We start from the raw sequence: 15,398 nt of genomic DNA, 5'->3' as shown, positions 1-15,398 counted from the left end.
CATTCAGCTTCCGACCGGCGGCTATGCGTTAACTCATTTCACTAAATATGGTCATTATACAACCGCATCTGCTTTAAAAGCTATTCAGTATCTGAGATAAAGTCCATCACCAGCTAGCCATTGTATAAAAAAAAAACCCAACATGCTAAAATGAGAGGAAGAAAAGAAAAATGTACAAGGGTTTGTGTATATTGAGGCAGTGCCACAGCTCAATCTGCACATAGGACAGGTGAGGCAGGCCTTGGTAATGCCAGTAATAGACGGTCAATAAGGTTTGCAGCTGCATGCAAATGAGTGTATAGGTCTGAGATCATTAAGTTGTAAATACTCTGCTCAATTCATAAAGGATAGCCGTACTTTTAAAATAAAACTATCTCTTTTTTTTTTTTTCAACCAAGAATTAATTTAGTAACATTGTAAATATATCTCATTATCGCTGCCTTTTCTGAAACATGCTGCGTCAGCTGTCATAGGTCTGGGATAGTACACGCAAACTTTGCTCTTAAAAGGAGAACTATGAGGTGAGTGATTTCCACTCACCTCATAGTTCTAGCCGACCAGTGACAATGAGAGTGTCACAGGTCGGCTCAGTAGATCGGGAGGTGAGCGAACCCATACCGGCGCTCGCTCACCTCTCGATCCTGTCACGGCTCTCTGCCGTGACAGGGGGAGGGGCTGGATCCCCCTCTCCCCGGACGGGGGAGGGGGCGGGTACAGCTGGCTCTGCCTCTAGATAGGCAGAGCCAGCTGTCACTCACGCAGCTGGGCGGATCTCAACATCGATGTCGGCATCAGCTCCGGCGTCTCAGTATACCGCGAGCTATAGCTCGCGGTATACTGAGCTTAGGGTAACGGGAGGACGCTAGTTTGTGTCCTCCCGTTACACTAAGGAGAGGAGAACTATGGGGAAAAACACTGACCCCATAGTTCTCCTTTAATTTATAAAGGGTCTTTAAAGAACAACTCCGGATAAAATTTTTATCAACCCTTGCAGCAGGGCTAGGTATGCAAGTGCTCATTTTTTTTCTAGGCACAAAAATAAAGTTATAGGCACCCGATCCTTCGAGTTGGCCTGTCTCCTCCTCCGCTTTAGCGATGTTATGTTCCACGGTGTCCTATACACCGTGTATAGAACGTGACAACTCACAGGATCTTAGACCTCTGCAGCAGAGGGGAAGAGAGGCTCCAGGGCGGTCTAAAAGCAACCTTGAGTCATGCTTTAAAGTAGCATTGCAAATATAACCTATTATGGCTGCCTTTTTCTGACCTTTGCTCCATCAACTGTCACTATAGGTCTGAGACAATGCAAACATCACTCTACTTATATTTACCGTGTTTCCCCGAAAATAAGACCTACCCCGAAAATAAGACCTAGTGCTAACCAGGGATTTCCGTAATATAAGACCTACCCCGAAAATAAGACCTAGTTCGGCAGTAGGGGGCGCACATGTATTGCTGCATCCAAGCAGCCAGCAAGGGGTCTGAGTGTAAAAATCAATGACATGTGCAGCCTGTCTGCATGTACGGTCTAATAAAATGTCACGATCGCAAAGCTCCCTCCGGCCCGTCTGCCCGCCGATCCACCCGTCTGCATGTACGGTCTAAAAACAAGTAGAGATCGTAAAAAACTTTCTGGCCGCAGCTCCCTCCCTCCGGCCCCTCTGCAAGCCGTTCCGCCCGACTGCCTCGGCTTTTAGGATGCCTGGACGGCATCAGAGAGCTCCAGACAGCTGCAGCCAGGTACCGTACTGTGACACTGTGTGACAGTCACAGTACCATTCTTTCACTCCCCTTCTCCAGTACTGTATGATACAGTACATTACAGTACATCACTGCTCTGCGTGACAGTCACGGTCCTGATTTCTGTACATACCGTTTTTCCCCGAAAATAAGACCTAGTGTGTTTTTTTTGGGAAAAAAAAATATAAGACAGTGTCTTATTTTCGGGGAAACACGGTAGCTCATCTGTGTCTATACTGCAACTACAGTCAAGACATGAGAACAAGAAAGGAATCTGCTTCAGATACCTGCTTGATTTAATGACATTTTATGCTACAATGTACTCATGTAATCACTGGAGATCACAAATTGCTGCATACGTTTCTCTAACAGCTGCCCATCCCCATATTCCATGCAATTGTAGATATCCAAATGTGGAAACAGAATACTTGTCTACATGGATGCTTGCTAGCTTCCTTGTTCTCATTTCCGGTCTTGAAACAAGTGCTCTCTACATGTAACGAAACATACAGTAGTACGCCAGGGCTGCTTGCTTCTAAAGCCTCATACACACTGCTAAGAGCCGGCCCGTACAGATCGGTGCGGCGTGCATAGAAGTATCGGGCCGTTCCTGGGAAGGACAGGTGCTGCGTGTAATTGTACGCAGCAGCCTGTTCTTCTCTATGGAAGTACACCACAGTACGCTCACCTGAGCTGCACATCCGTGCGGGTGCGGGTGCAGGTGTCCGTGCTCAGACGCAGACAGGATCCATCCTGTCTGCGTACTAGTATGGACATCTGTACCCGCACGGATATGCGGCTCAGGTGAGCGTACAGCCACGTACTCCCATAGATAAGAACAGGCTACTGCATACAATCGCACACAGCACCTGTCCTTCCCGGGAGCGGCCGATACGGCCATGCACGCCGCACAGATCTGTATGGGCCCGCTCTTAGCAGTGTGAATGAGACCTAATAGTTGTAAAAATAATACTGCATAGAAATGATCATTTATGGCTCCTGGCACTAAAAACATTGATTCAAACAACTATAGTAAAAAAATGTGGTCCTTATTCTCAGTCTGCAGCTACAGTGTAGACACATGCAAGTAAAATGAAACCAAGCAAGAATGACGCTGCCACGGTGGTGGCAGCCCTCAAAGTGCAGGGAAGGAAAGGACAGAAGTAAGGTATATTTGTAAAGTTGCCTAGGGTCACTGGATGTATATAAGATCTAATGAATTTTAAAAGCACATTTAAACTTAAAGTTAAGTGCCAATATACATTCCAGGCACCCTATTTATAGGGTTCAATGAATGCTATAGAAAGCGATAACAAGGTTTGCACCAGATGAAGTGTGGCTTAAAGCAGATGTGGTTTTGACACTGCCTCAGCAATATACACGTGACCCCTAATAATAGTATTTTTCTACAATTTTACATAGTATTTTCAAAATGTTCTTGAATTATTTTGCGAGAACCTATAGTAAAAACATAAAAATAATCAATCCCTTCACAAAACTTCAGGGTGGCCGTCAGAAATAACAAGCTACATTTTTCCAAATATGCAGATATATGCATTCATTAAGTCTGTCAACACACCTACCCTATAGATTTTCATAAGAATAGTACCAATCTAAGGGACATAAAAATGATACTAAGGCCCTTTTTGGTGTAGTTGTGCAGTAAAACTGTTTAGCCAACATACCTGGATTATACATGGCAAAGCCAGCTCAGGAAACCCAATGCAGTGAGCCTGGGTATGCAAATATTCCATTGTCAAGTCATAGATTTGGTCAATAAGCCCGTCCTATGGAGAAAACAAAAATGGAAATACTTATTGGATGGAATCTATGAATAATCATAGCAAGTGCAGGTGGTTAAAATCCAGTTCAATTAAAAGCTTTTAATATGAAAACCAGCAAAAGGCAGCAAAATGTGCACACCCTGTGCTTATTGGTTAGCTGCTCAGCACAGTGACTGTTTCCTTTGCCCATTATTTTAGAGCAAGTATAACAGAAGCGCTATGGTTTATTGTGGCCACCAACTGCCAGGTGATGAACAAGGCGACTGATTTTGAGCATCACTTGATAGAATATAGGGGACCCTGCGAACGGGGCAGATTAGCAGGGGTCCTTATGTCTGTAGGTTTACGTTATCCAGCAAGAAAAAACTCCCTGTAATCCTAATCCTTCATTTTCCAATGATGAGCGATAAAGCAAAGTAGAGAGCATGCGCCACTGTGCACATTAGCAGGGTCGAATTAACTCTCACAGCCAGGCTACTGAATGCGCCTCCCTCCCCGCCAACCCCAATGGAAAATGGCAACCAGATGGCGGGGGCGGCAGGGTTGGTTTTAATTTTTTTCTACATCATTTTTTTTATTTTATCTTTGACTTTTTTTTGTATTTCTTATAACTTTATTTTTTACTTTTGTAATTATTTTCATTCTCATTATTTTTTACTTTTTTATATTCACTTAACTATTGCTATCACACAGGCGTGAACAAGAAAAAAAAAAAGAAGATAACCTGTCACCTCCAATACAGGACTTTGAACACAGTACTGTGCTGGCTCTCCTGTGACAGCTTAGATGGGAAGGCTGCAAATGCAGCTCTCTCTTCTCAGTGTTCACAGGGAGCAGAACGGAGAACCGCTCCCCATCCTGAACTACCTTGCCGTGGTCCCGGAGGACCCCAGAAGCGCAGGGGAACCCGAAAACTACGGCAGGAGGGAGGCGGCCAGCGGGAAGAGGCAGCCGGAGGTGGGGGTGGACCATGGGAGGGGGAGGACGGAGGAGCAGGCTAATTTCAAGTGATCTCGGCTTGTACAAAAGCTGCAGCTTCCCTGCTCTACATTTAGCTAAATGTAGAAAAAAAACTACTAGCTCGGCGCCCAGAGCATCAGGCGATAGGAATTCCACACCCCAGCCGCCCCTCTACTCCCTGCCGCCACAAGGCAGGGCCTCGGTTGCCTTGTGGGAAATCCGGCCCTGCTTGACAAGATTTAGGGTAAGTCCTGGTGCTCGCGAACAGTCAACATGAACCCCCCCTCCCAGTGCACCTACTGGTACTGTGTTTACATTAGAGAAGTCTGAATGGCTGCTCATTCACAGCAGCTCAGCTCACCCTGGAATCAGCCGCCATAGATGGCGCTATAGTAAGACTAGAGAAAAGTAAGAATCGGAAACCTTCTAGCACCTGAGACTAATGCTACCCAATGTAATGCTGAGTAGCACTCTTTTAACAGGTCACATTTCTTTTTTATAACACCTCGATGAAATAGCACATGGGAAAATAGGGAATGGAAAAGAAAATCTTTACCCTAAACACTTTCTCCTGCAGGTTGGTGTTAGACAATTTCAGGATCACTGCAAAGTTGATGGGTTTTACACTGATTCTTCCAGGCTTTTTGTTAAAGTTCGCTTGCTGAAAAATCTGCAAAAAAAAGAGAAACATGAGATTTGGAGGCTTAAGGAGACACGTCACTTCATAAAGTACATAACCAGGACCCTGCACCGTCGCAGGTTTCACTCACAATCTCACATTTTCTATTATCAGGACCTAGGCCCCCTTCCAGGTGAGTATACACAAATAAAAAGTACAATTTATCCACCATCTGCCCCGCCACAAGCATCCATAAGACTTTTTTTTACATAAGAACCTGTGTCAGGATTTTACTGCCATTTGTGTTCCTGTTTTAGAGTTTTCCCCCTTCTGTCCAAGGTAGACTAGGGCATCCATTACAATAGATGCAATGAACAAATATAGCTCTCTCCATGTAGATAAAGGATTACCAACTATACGTACAAAAGGTTTTGAACATATCACCATACACTAAAATATTATCTGCATCAAGTTCATCTTTTACAAGTATATCTAAAAACATTGAAGACTTTTCATTCTCCCTAAACAAGCTTGTAGCAAGCTTCAGGTCTGCTCGATCTGTATTCGGCATGCTCACTTTGGAACCTAAGGCTACAAAAAGGGCTTCAGGATAACAATATGGTTGTAGTATGTGAGAAGCTTTGTAACGCTTGCCAAGTACACTGTTCTTCAACCCAGCATTTCCAAGCCAATTACCTGTGTCAACCAGGCCTCAATTACCTATTTATGGGACGCCTAAAATTGGCTATTTACAGCCCGATACTTGCAAGAACAGCAACTGAAAAAGCATTGCTTATGAAGATTGCTTGTGAAGATTGGGCTATGTAGAGGTTCACAATGATAAACAGGACTTCCAACAGTCATTAACAGAACTCCGGGCTGCCAAGTAGCTTGAAAGGACTAAACGTACAGAGGTGGGCTGTCTGATGCTGTTAGACTGGGTATTCGAATGTACATTTACATATCAGCTCCTGTTTGATGTCTCACAGCACATTGCCCCATGGAAACCCAACTGGACTGAAGCGTGGTAAAAAGGGTCAGAAGAAACACATTGTTTAAAGTATGAGTAAGACAAGGTTTTGACATCACTGTGGAATGGAATTTTTGTTACCCTAGTTCCTGATGAATGTTAACTTTCTCCAGCAGTTCAAACTGCCAGAGTACCCATCATGGGAATCATAAGAAACCCGTTTCTTTGACCGCTTCGCTTTCTGGCTGGCAAGAACTCATGTTAAGAAAATTATAGCCAAAACAGTCAAATCAAAACTGCCAATGTGATGAGGTCAGCATCGAAAGCAAAAAAAGGAAAAAAAAAAACAGGTTAGGTCCACCACACAGGGAAGAAAAATACTAGACCTGGCATTCAACAACAATGACAAAGGAATACATTACACTTTCAGATAAAACTATAATCCCCTGCTTCATTATGCAGATCTGCAAGATGTTAGTTGCATAGTACATTTCTTTCCTTTAATTCTGTGTTTCATCATTGGTAAAAAATGTTGTACTTGCTGTAAAATCTTTTCCATCAAGTCCACTGAGAGGCACAGGAATTCTATTACAGTCAGGTTGTACTGCCGCCTGGGACAGAGGGCTACAGAAGAAGTTCAATGACCCTAAAGCTTCAAGCCCTGCGGCTTGAGTGGGGAGGACTGCCTATGATCCTATACTGGTGTAGTAGATAGAGAAGGGGCTCATTCTGCCCCTTTCCACTGACTCCCTGTGCTGGTCTGAAGAGGAGGGCATTCCTCAAAAGACAATCGAGTTAAAACATATCGTAGGTGTCCCAGGCACATTGCCATAGTGCCCTACACATGTGAATAGACATCATTGCCGTGCAATAAACATGCTTATATACTTGTATTAGGCCATTTCAGTTGAAGTACAAGGCTTCAAACAATTGCTCCAAATATTAAATGAAAGGAGAGCAATGGCAGACAATGCAAACTAAAATCACTGCCAACAAAGAACAAACTTATTTTAGCCAAATCAAACTGAGATCTGAGTAGAAAATCCAACTATCGGTCACTTGTATCCCATCAGATGGGTACACCTGTTTGGTAGTATGTCTGCTAACGTGGATTATTTTAGCATCTACGGTGGGAAAACACCACTTAACAGAAAATTATCTTCCAAAAAGGAAAAGCTCCACCACATTCTATGGAGGGGCTCTGGATGCTACAGGGAGTTTCCAATACCCACAGGGGAATGGTTTAAGCAGTGGGTATACAACAGAAAGGTCTTTGCAGCTGTGAAAGCTCTAAAAGACCCTAGGGTCTGAAAGAGCAGGCTGATCCTGCAAATGCAGACAAGCTCTTGTAAACCTGCAGGTGATGCAAAAACAGCCTTTATAGAGATAAGCTGTGAGGAATCTGCATAAGAAAAGGAATCGGGGAACCTGGGCACATTTTTATTGTAGAAGGCCTGAAAGGGTCAGAGATAGATTCTGGTGAAAGAATCAAAATAGAGGCTCTGAAAGCAGATTGCATTGGTAACTGGGCACAGACAAAAAGTCTAAAGTGGACAAAGAGGCCCTTGTAAACATGGGAAAGGCCTTGGCCTTGCATGATGGAGTTGAAGCTTCCAATGAGGACAACCTTTTTTTAGATTACAGGCGTAGTTCCTGCCAGGGACACCACAAAAATTCCCCAGAACCAGTAGGAGATTATGGGCTGAAATCCCCTATTGCAGCAGAACCTGCCCTCTGTGCATTTTTGAGAAGGCATGTTGGGCAAAAGGTCAAGGCCCAATGTAAGGCAGGGCCTTGCATACTCACAAACCCTAGTAGCTGCTGCAAATGAGGGTTGCAGGTGGCTGGAGGTGACCAAGCCACTGTAGGTGGGCAGTGGAAAAAGACTGGAGACCAGATGATCCATGTAAAGCTTCAGGAGCAGCAGCAGTGGGGTGGTGCTTCCTCCAGGCTGAACAGTGGACGAAAGAACGTGGAGCACGCATGCAACACTGCACCTAGTGAATGACATCAGCACTCAATTCTCATAGCCTTAACCATTACCAACGCAAGATGGGTGTAGCGGCTGGGGGGTTCTGATGGGACCACACACTGGGCAAATTCCTGCAGTGTATAACCAATGTATGTCTTGCATTACAGTCAAGATCGACAAAGGAATCCCCAATAAGTCTTATTAGTCTTGACCACACAGTGTGTTATGCAGCTCATATCAAACTGATGCTCAGGCAACACTCTTAGCAGACCAGCCTTTTAAAATCTAGGGAGGGGTCAGAAATGTTATCCAATAGGGTTTTACAACCGGAAAACAAGCGGTGTGTAATTATTTACATACCTACCAGATTTGTTATGTTGATGAACCTCTAATTGTTTTCTGCAATGTTCACAAATGTATCTATAATAGCTACCAATATCTCTTACTTTATAAGCTACCTATTGGTTCAAGTTTAGTGGCCCTTAAAATGTGCAAAGATATGATTTCCAAACAAGTCACCTGCACAGTAACCCTATGAGGTGCAAGGGTTAATACGGATTTTGGTAGATTCCGGTTTAAACACTGGAACATTTCGGATACGCTTCCTGATAGGTGTGCCCAGTAAGAGGCTTCCACTGTGAATTCAATCATTTAATTAGAAAATGGTTCTTGTAAAACCATTAGTGAAGAGAATCTTTAAACCTCCCGTCTGGTTGCAAAAGGGCACATTCAGTGCAGAGACTTTACAACCTGAGGAGTCTCGAGCAGATTAACAGCTCCTGCTTTCTCCATTCACTCGGTCCCCAATACCACAAACTAGGCACACCATCCTACTCCTTCCAGAAAATAATCTACAAAAATATTAGAAGTGATTCAATCCTTCCTACTGGTCTTAGAAGTCCTTAATGGCTTAAGCATTCTAACAAGGAAAAACATCAGTTTTTGCTAGGATACAATACATCTGGCACTGACAATTGAAAGGGCTCCTATATTTAGGCCACAACTTGCCTCAAGTAAATAAAAGTTAAAAAAGCATTTAAGAATGGAAAAACAGGACGCTGTTAAATAAAGAAAAAAACAGATGATAAGCAATAGTACCAGAAAACTATTTTACCAGCTTTCCATGCAATGGGACAACAAATTATTAGACCAGTAAATACATACTCGACACCATGAAATATGGACCAATTTTACCAGTGCATATCTTGACAAATACCATACATTTCTGCCAAACACACATTTCTCCCAGTTTAGTCTCTTTAAATATGGTGCAAGTGAAGAAAAATACTGGTTGAACCCGCCAGAAATCAAATGAGCGCCTAACTTCCTGTAGCTAGCTAAAAATGCTGCCTCTCATGCACCGATATGACACACAAGGAGCAAAACTGGAGCAGAAAATCTGAAGCAGCTGTGCAGGACAACCAATCAGCTTCTCTCTTCAGTTTGTTCAGGTAAGCTTTGAAAATGAAAGGTGGATGCGGATTGGCTGCCATGCACAGTGTTGTCAGCTCTGCCCAAGCTCTCCTTAGCTGGTCTACAGAACCCTCATCTCTAACATGAGGAGGTATTCTAAAGTCCTGCAGGGGAAAAGTCAGGTAGGGACGACAACGATTCTTGGGGTTGCAGTGCGACAGATGCAGTATTGTCAACTCACTAAAGGAAGTGAGGAGCTTGCTAGGCTTCTGACACGATCCTCAGGTATTTTTCTGAACTTGCTGTATTTTTACAAAGCCACAAAACTTGGAGAAATGTCCTTGTATGCTATTTTTGTCCTCAAAGACACTTTAACATGCAATGGGAGAGTGGCAAATACTGTATACCAACCTACACCCAGCAATGTCCACCACCCTCCACATCAGCCCCGCTGGCTCTCAAACTACCTGAACAATGTCTGTATCCAATCAGATTGTTCAAGTATTTTCACAGACAGCGGGGCCGACTAGCAAGATACTGAAGCTTGGCCCAGCGGGAGATTCCTTCATCCACACAGTTTAGTGTAGATGGAGGAATCTGTTGCACTTTTTCCATCTGACCACAGAAAGTCTATATGTGTATGCCCAGCTTTAATAAGAAATAAGGGCACCCTCACTGTAGCAGGCTGGCTGGCAGTACATGTTCTCTGGTATTAGCCCTAAATCATGTCCAGCCCCTAAAATATTGTAAAACAGGTATGCAATACAAAAACACAAAAAATCTGGGGTCACAAACACTGCTCATGAAATCCTGTGCTTACAGTACAAAATCACAAGCCTACAGAACGCTAAGTGCAGTTTACATTTTGGACGCTATACTTTACACCTTTACCTTGCAATTGTCTTGATGAATAATCTACTTTAAAAAAGCACACAGTCTCATGCGAGCAGCCAGGGACCTGGAAAGGATGGGGAGGAACAGATTGAAGGAATGAAGCTGGCAAGGAACAGGAGGATGTGGGCTGGACAGAGGCTAGCAGCTGCAGAAGCATTTCCGTCAACTGACTGAATAACATTTTGGCTATGGGACAGGCAGAGCATCACGAGGCAGGGGAAAAAAAAAAAACCTCCGGTGCTTCCCATCTTCAATCCTCAAACCAGCAAAAGCCAGACTGCGGCCAAGAACATCAATAATACCTCCACCCAAACCTCATCCCTTTATGCTCCGTCACTGCCGGATCTGGCTTGGAGAGCCAGACCAGATATCGGATTGACGGCCCACTAGATGGAAAACTAAATAAGAAGTCTGGATGAAGTAAAACGTGCAATTCCTGAGAGGGAGGAAAAATGAGAAGGGTGGGCGTACTGCCGCCATGCAGATAGAAAGCAGCATTATTTCCTCCGATTATGATTAGCTCGAGATCTATCACTCGGAAGGAACATCTCAAAGTTGACGCTTGTGGGAAGAGATGGCGCTGAACCACTCACGCAGTTACAGTTGTCAATGCTTCATCTCCAATGATAAAACCTGTGTTTATTAACCTGTTAAGTGGTAGGTGTTCATCTAAAAGGGCACATGTAGAATCAATGGGAGATATTGGTAGGGCAGGATATCGTGGAGATTGGCAAGTTTAAAGGGGAAACTATGGCTTTTTTTTTTGTAGGTAATCTGTTAAATAAGATGGTCTCAAACTTGCCCAATTCAAACTGAGCATATGATAAAAATGCATGCGTAAAGTTGACCTTCAGTGTAATCTGCTTATCAAAACTAAAAGTAGATCCAATATTAGTAGCTGACTTTTCCCATAAAAGTACAATTTGGCCCCAGACCAGCACATCAAAACTTGCCTTGTGATCAATGATGTTAATAATTAGACTGAAGAAGTAATGGGAAGCCTAGAGGTCGGAGGGGTGGGGCCAAACTTGATTTGGCACCGCAGCGCCTGTGGACCGCTCTGTAGCGATGCCCAGTACCCAAAGAGAATTTCTAGTTAGATATACAGTACAGAGCTACTGATAGTATTGACTTCCTCTTTAGCATCCTGGCACAGGTCTGCCTAATCCAAACTGGGGCGGCCTGCACAAAGTCTAAAAGGACAGCTTATATTATATTTTTTGCATTATTATAGCTTGTGCGTCACCCCTTACTGAATATTCACTGCAGTAAATGAGTCAAAAGAATATGGCTCATCAGTGGTGTTTACACTGAAACTGTGACCAGACTATGCACACTTAAGTGATTACATATTTTGAACAAGCGGTAAAAGTTCTTTAAAACAAACCCCTATTCATCTCTGCAGCTATAGGCATTGTGAACAAATTAATCTTCAAAGTTCACATTAGAGGCACTGAAATCTTCACTTTTTAATTACAATCTATTGCAACAGATTCCACACCCTGCCGTCCCTCTAATGTACACACATTACGCAGGTTTATCTAAGCTGTTAGAAAGAAACCCGACTAAAAAGCACTTGTAATGATCTTTGAAAGTAAAATTACTTCACAATACAAGCAGCTAGAGAGGCCAGGGGTGGCTGTTTAAAGCCCTTCTATTGCTTATTAAATATATTTAAATAACCTGATTTCATAGTCTGTGTACAGGTGCACTTTAAATTACAACTGTCAGTAGAAGCCTTATAGATGAAGGTACTTAAAGTCAAACTGTCCCCCAAAGAGGAATAAAAAACTGACAGAGGTTCTAAAGCTTCCTAACTAGATCCAAAAATAAAACAACACCATTGGAGAAGGCATACACATGCTTTACATACTTTAGTGTCCGATTAGCTTGCACTGTTAAATAATTAAAGGCAAAAAAAAAGGAGAAAAGCATTTACCTCCAGGATAAAAGGCAACACTGGTATGAAAACTCCAGTACTCTCCGACAGCAGAGTCAAGGCTCTTATGCAGTGCATCCTCAAAGGAAAATAACGCATAGTTGGAACAAGTCTGAGAAAGGGAATTGGAAAATTGTTACTAGAGCATTAGACTATGAACTCTGGCAAAACTTTAGCGTAGATTATTGAAACAATATGTTTATAAAGCAATCACCTTCCACCTGCCAACTCTATAAGAAGAAAGTCTCACAACCCTGTCATGATCTACTCGGAGATGTTTGTTTATGTTTAATATATATTTTATTGATTAGCCTGGATGGTGACAAATTCCATTGGCCCGATAGCCAACAAGTCTAGAACTTCCAGCAGACAAGTACATTTCCATTATTCTGTAACCAAGGAAGTCCCTTCTCCAACTCCTTATAAATAAATATCTGCTTCTATTATTATTGGACGACTGAACGCAATCTGCCCATGCCAAGGTTGAGTTTTATGAAAGAATCTGCAGACTTTAAAGAGTAATGCAGCCCAATCATTTGTAACCGGTGGGATAATCACTTTAAAGAAGTCTCACAAAAAAAAAAAAAAAAAAAAACATTATATATGCCTTAATTTCAGCATTATTCTGTCCAGTCCACTGATGTGGCATCATGGGTCCTTCCTGTGACAACCGTTCAGTGTAGCATGTACTGAGAGCCCAGATACGGGTGATGACACACCTGCAGAGGGTGTGTCCATGACAGCCTAGGCTCAAAAGCAGTGGGGTTGACTGAGACTGGTTTTTCAAGGGGCCACATGAGAAGCTGGGACTGTTGTGGAGGGCCAACTCATTACTGTGAAGGTGTGTAGGCACACACGCACATAAGTACATTGAAAAAAATATCTGATGGGGGCAACTAATGTAGGGGCACTCCAATGGATGCAACTATTAGTTGTCCCCATCATCAGAGTGCCCCCTTAAATTGGTTGTTCCCATCAGAGCGCCCCTACATTGGTTGCTCCCATCAGAGCGCCCCCTTACATTGGTTGCTCCCATCAGAGCGCCCCCTTACATTGGTTGCTCCCATCAGAGCGCCCCCTTACATTGGTTGCTCCCATCAGAGTGCCCCCTTACATTGGTTGCTCCCATCAGAGTGCCCCCTTACATTGGTTGCTCCCATCAGAGTGCCCCCTTACATTGGTTGCTCCCATCAGAGTGCCCCCTTACATTGGTTGCTCCCATCAGAGTGCCCCCTTACATTGGTTGCTCCCATCAGAGTGCCCACTTAATTTTGTAGTTGATGTAAGGGGACACTATTAGTAGGCCAGGGGCAGGCGCTGGCCGGTGGAGCTGCAGGAGAGGACAGAAAAATATACTCTTCAGTCCCCCTGTAATGCTGGGGAACACATCTGACGTCATTCGTTGGTCCTAGCAACCAATGACTGCAGAAGAGGTGGACACCTGACGTCCTTGTTTGCTAGGATGCCAGCGGTCCTAGCAACCATTGACTGCAGAGGAGGGGGGCCCGCACTGGGCTATGGCTTGCCGTGGAAGCACCAACCTTGGAGACCGGCGCATTCCATTGTCAGCCAGCCATAACCGAGGGCATGTTGGCAATCAGTCCCTGTCACTCCTGACCAAAGGGCCAGATATAGCCCACAGGCAGTAAAATGCCCAGGTCTAATTTAGATATATTTTAACCTATAGTAATATAATAACATATCAACCACAGCACAACTGACTGCTGCACAAGTACATAAATGTGGCAGAGCCATGTTTGGAAAGTTTAAACATTGGTTCAATAGCCAGAAAGCTCATAAGAGCTTCTAAGAACCCTTCCAAAAAAAATAGCTTGACATATACTAGGAGATACTAGAATTCAAGACCAGAGCAATGCTGCCACCTGCTGGTATAAGCAGGTCATTTTCCAGGTGCTTAAGTGGAACTCCATCCAAAACCTTTTACAAAAACATTTTGAAATCATTAGATACTCGGGATTTTATTGCATTCATCTGCTGTAGAGATGTCTTCTCACTTCCTATCCAAGCAAGCACCAGTGTCCTGCTGTACAATGAACATGTTTATTCACTCTTTGAAGTGTATTGTCTTTGTAATCATTTTAATGCATTAGAGGCTGGTAAAGAGTGTCAGAGTCTCCGAGGTGGATCAACAGATGAGGGTTTTCTCATACCAATGTGCTTTTGTCACAGGCATAAGTGATAAGAAACCTCCACAAAGAAATTACAGGCCGAAATTAACTGATGATCTTATAATGGAACTCAAGCCCAATTAGTTTTTCCAGCATTAGTGACATACAGGAAACGAGGGAATGACAAAAAGCAATGAAATGCTGGCAGAGGTTCTGACACTTACCAATAATAAAGCTACTACTGTAAGTCCCCCTGTGACATTCTGCTAACTTACTATCCTGACAATCACACAAGTAGTGCGCTGAAATCTCCCCAGCAGCGACAACGGCAATAAAACCAGACAGGAGACCTAATGGGCAGACAAGTGGATGAGTCAATGACTTCCCCATAAAAGCCACCAGATCAAAAGGATAACATGTGCAAGCAATCCAAAGCTCATTTTGTCTAGAATTCCACTTTAACAATAAAATTCACCAATAACGCAATCTTTAAAACAATAAAATTTTAACTACTGCCCAACAACAATCTGTAGATAAACAGTCCCATGCTGGGGTAATTATTATCTACCTTTCCACTTTTAACAACTATCAGCTGACACTGGCTGTTGCTGCCAGGAACCAATCATAGTGATCACAATATTCACCTGCAGGCTAGAGGCTTAAGGTGCCCATACACCTTACAACAGAGGTGCCCACAAGGTCGATCGCGATCTACCAGTGATCGCGATGTCCTCTGCTCCCGCCGGTGGGGCTTCTCTGGATCCCCGCTGCTCTCCCCATCTGTATGCAGCGGGGATCCGAGAAGTGAAGGAACCACTGCAGCCGGCGGCAGGGGAGGACGGAGCCGCTGTCACAGACAGAACTAATGCCGAGCGGTGAGGAGAGAGAGAGAGACGCTCGGCCAGGATCTGAAAGCCCCCCCCCCTCAGATCCCCTGCTGTCTCTGCAGGGGGGATCCAGAGGAGAAGCTGAGCCCGT

General features: G+C 43.8%; 1 protein-coding gene across 1 annotated transcript in view; it reads right to left on the bottom strand.

The window, feature by feature from the left end:
- Positions 1–15,398, bottom strand: part of NOC2L (NOC2 like nucleolar associated transcriptional repressor) — a 97,443-nt gene that overhangs the window by 45,311 nt on the left and 36,734 nt on the right. Inside the window, exons 12-14 of the mRNA XM_018557516.1 lie at positions 12,292–12,403; positions 5,041–5,154; positions 3,426–3,527 (exon numbers count right to left, since the gene is read on the bottom strand). Of these exons, the coding sequence (XP_018413018.1) occupies positions 3,426–3,527; positions 5,041–5,154; positions 12,292–12,403 (328 nt within the window). The remainder of the gene's footprint in view (positions 1–3,425; positions 3,528–5,040; positions 5,155–12,291; positions 12,404–15,398) is intronic.

The sequence above is a fragment of the Nanorana parkeri genome, unplaced genomic scaffold (assembly GCF_000935625.1).
Source record: "Nanorana parkeri isolate BGI_ZX_2015 unplaced genomic scaffold, ASM93562v1 scaffold287, whole genome shotgun sequence".
NCBI lineage: Eukaryota > Metazoa > Chordata > Amphibia > Anura > Dicroglossidae > Nanorana > Nanorana parkeri.
Note: the sequence above shows the minus strand (reverse complement) of the source record. Positions and strands in the feature narration are given on the sequence as shown.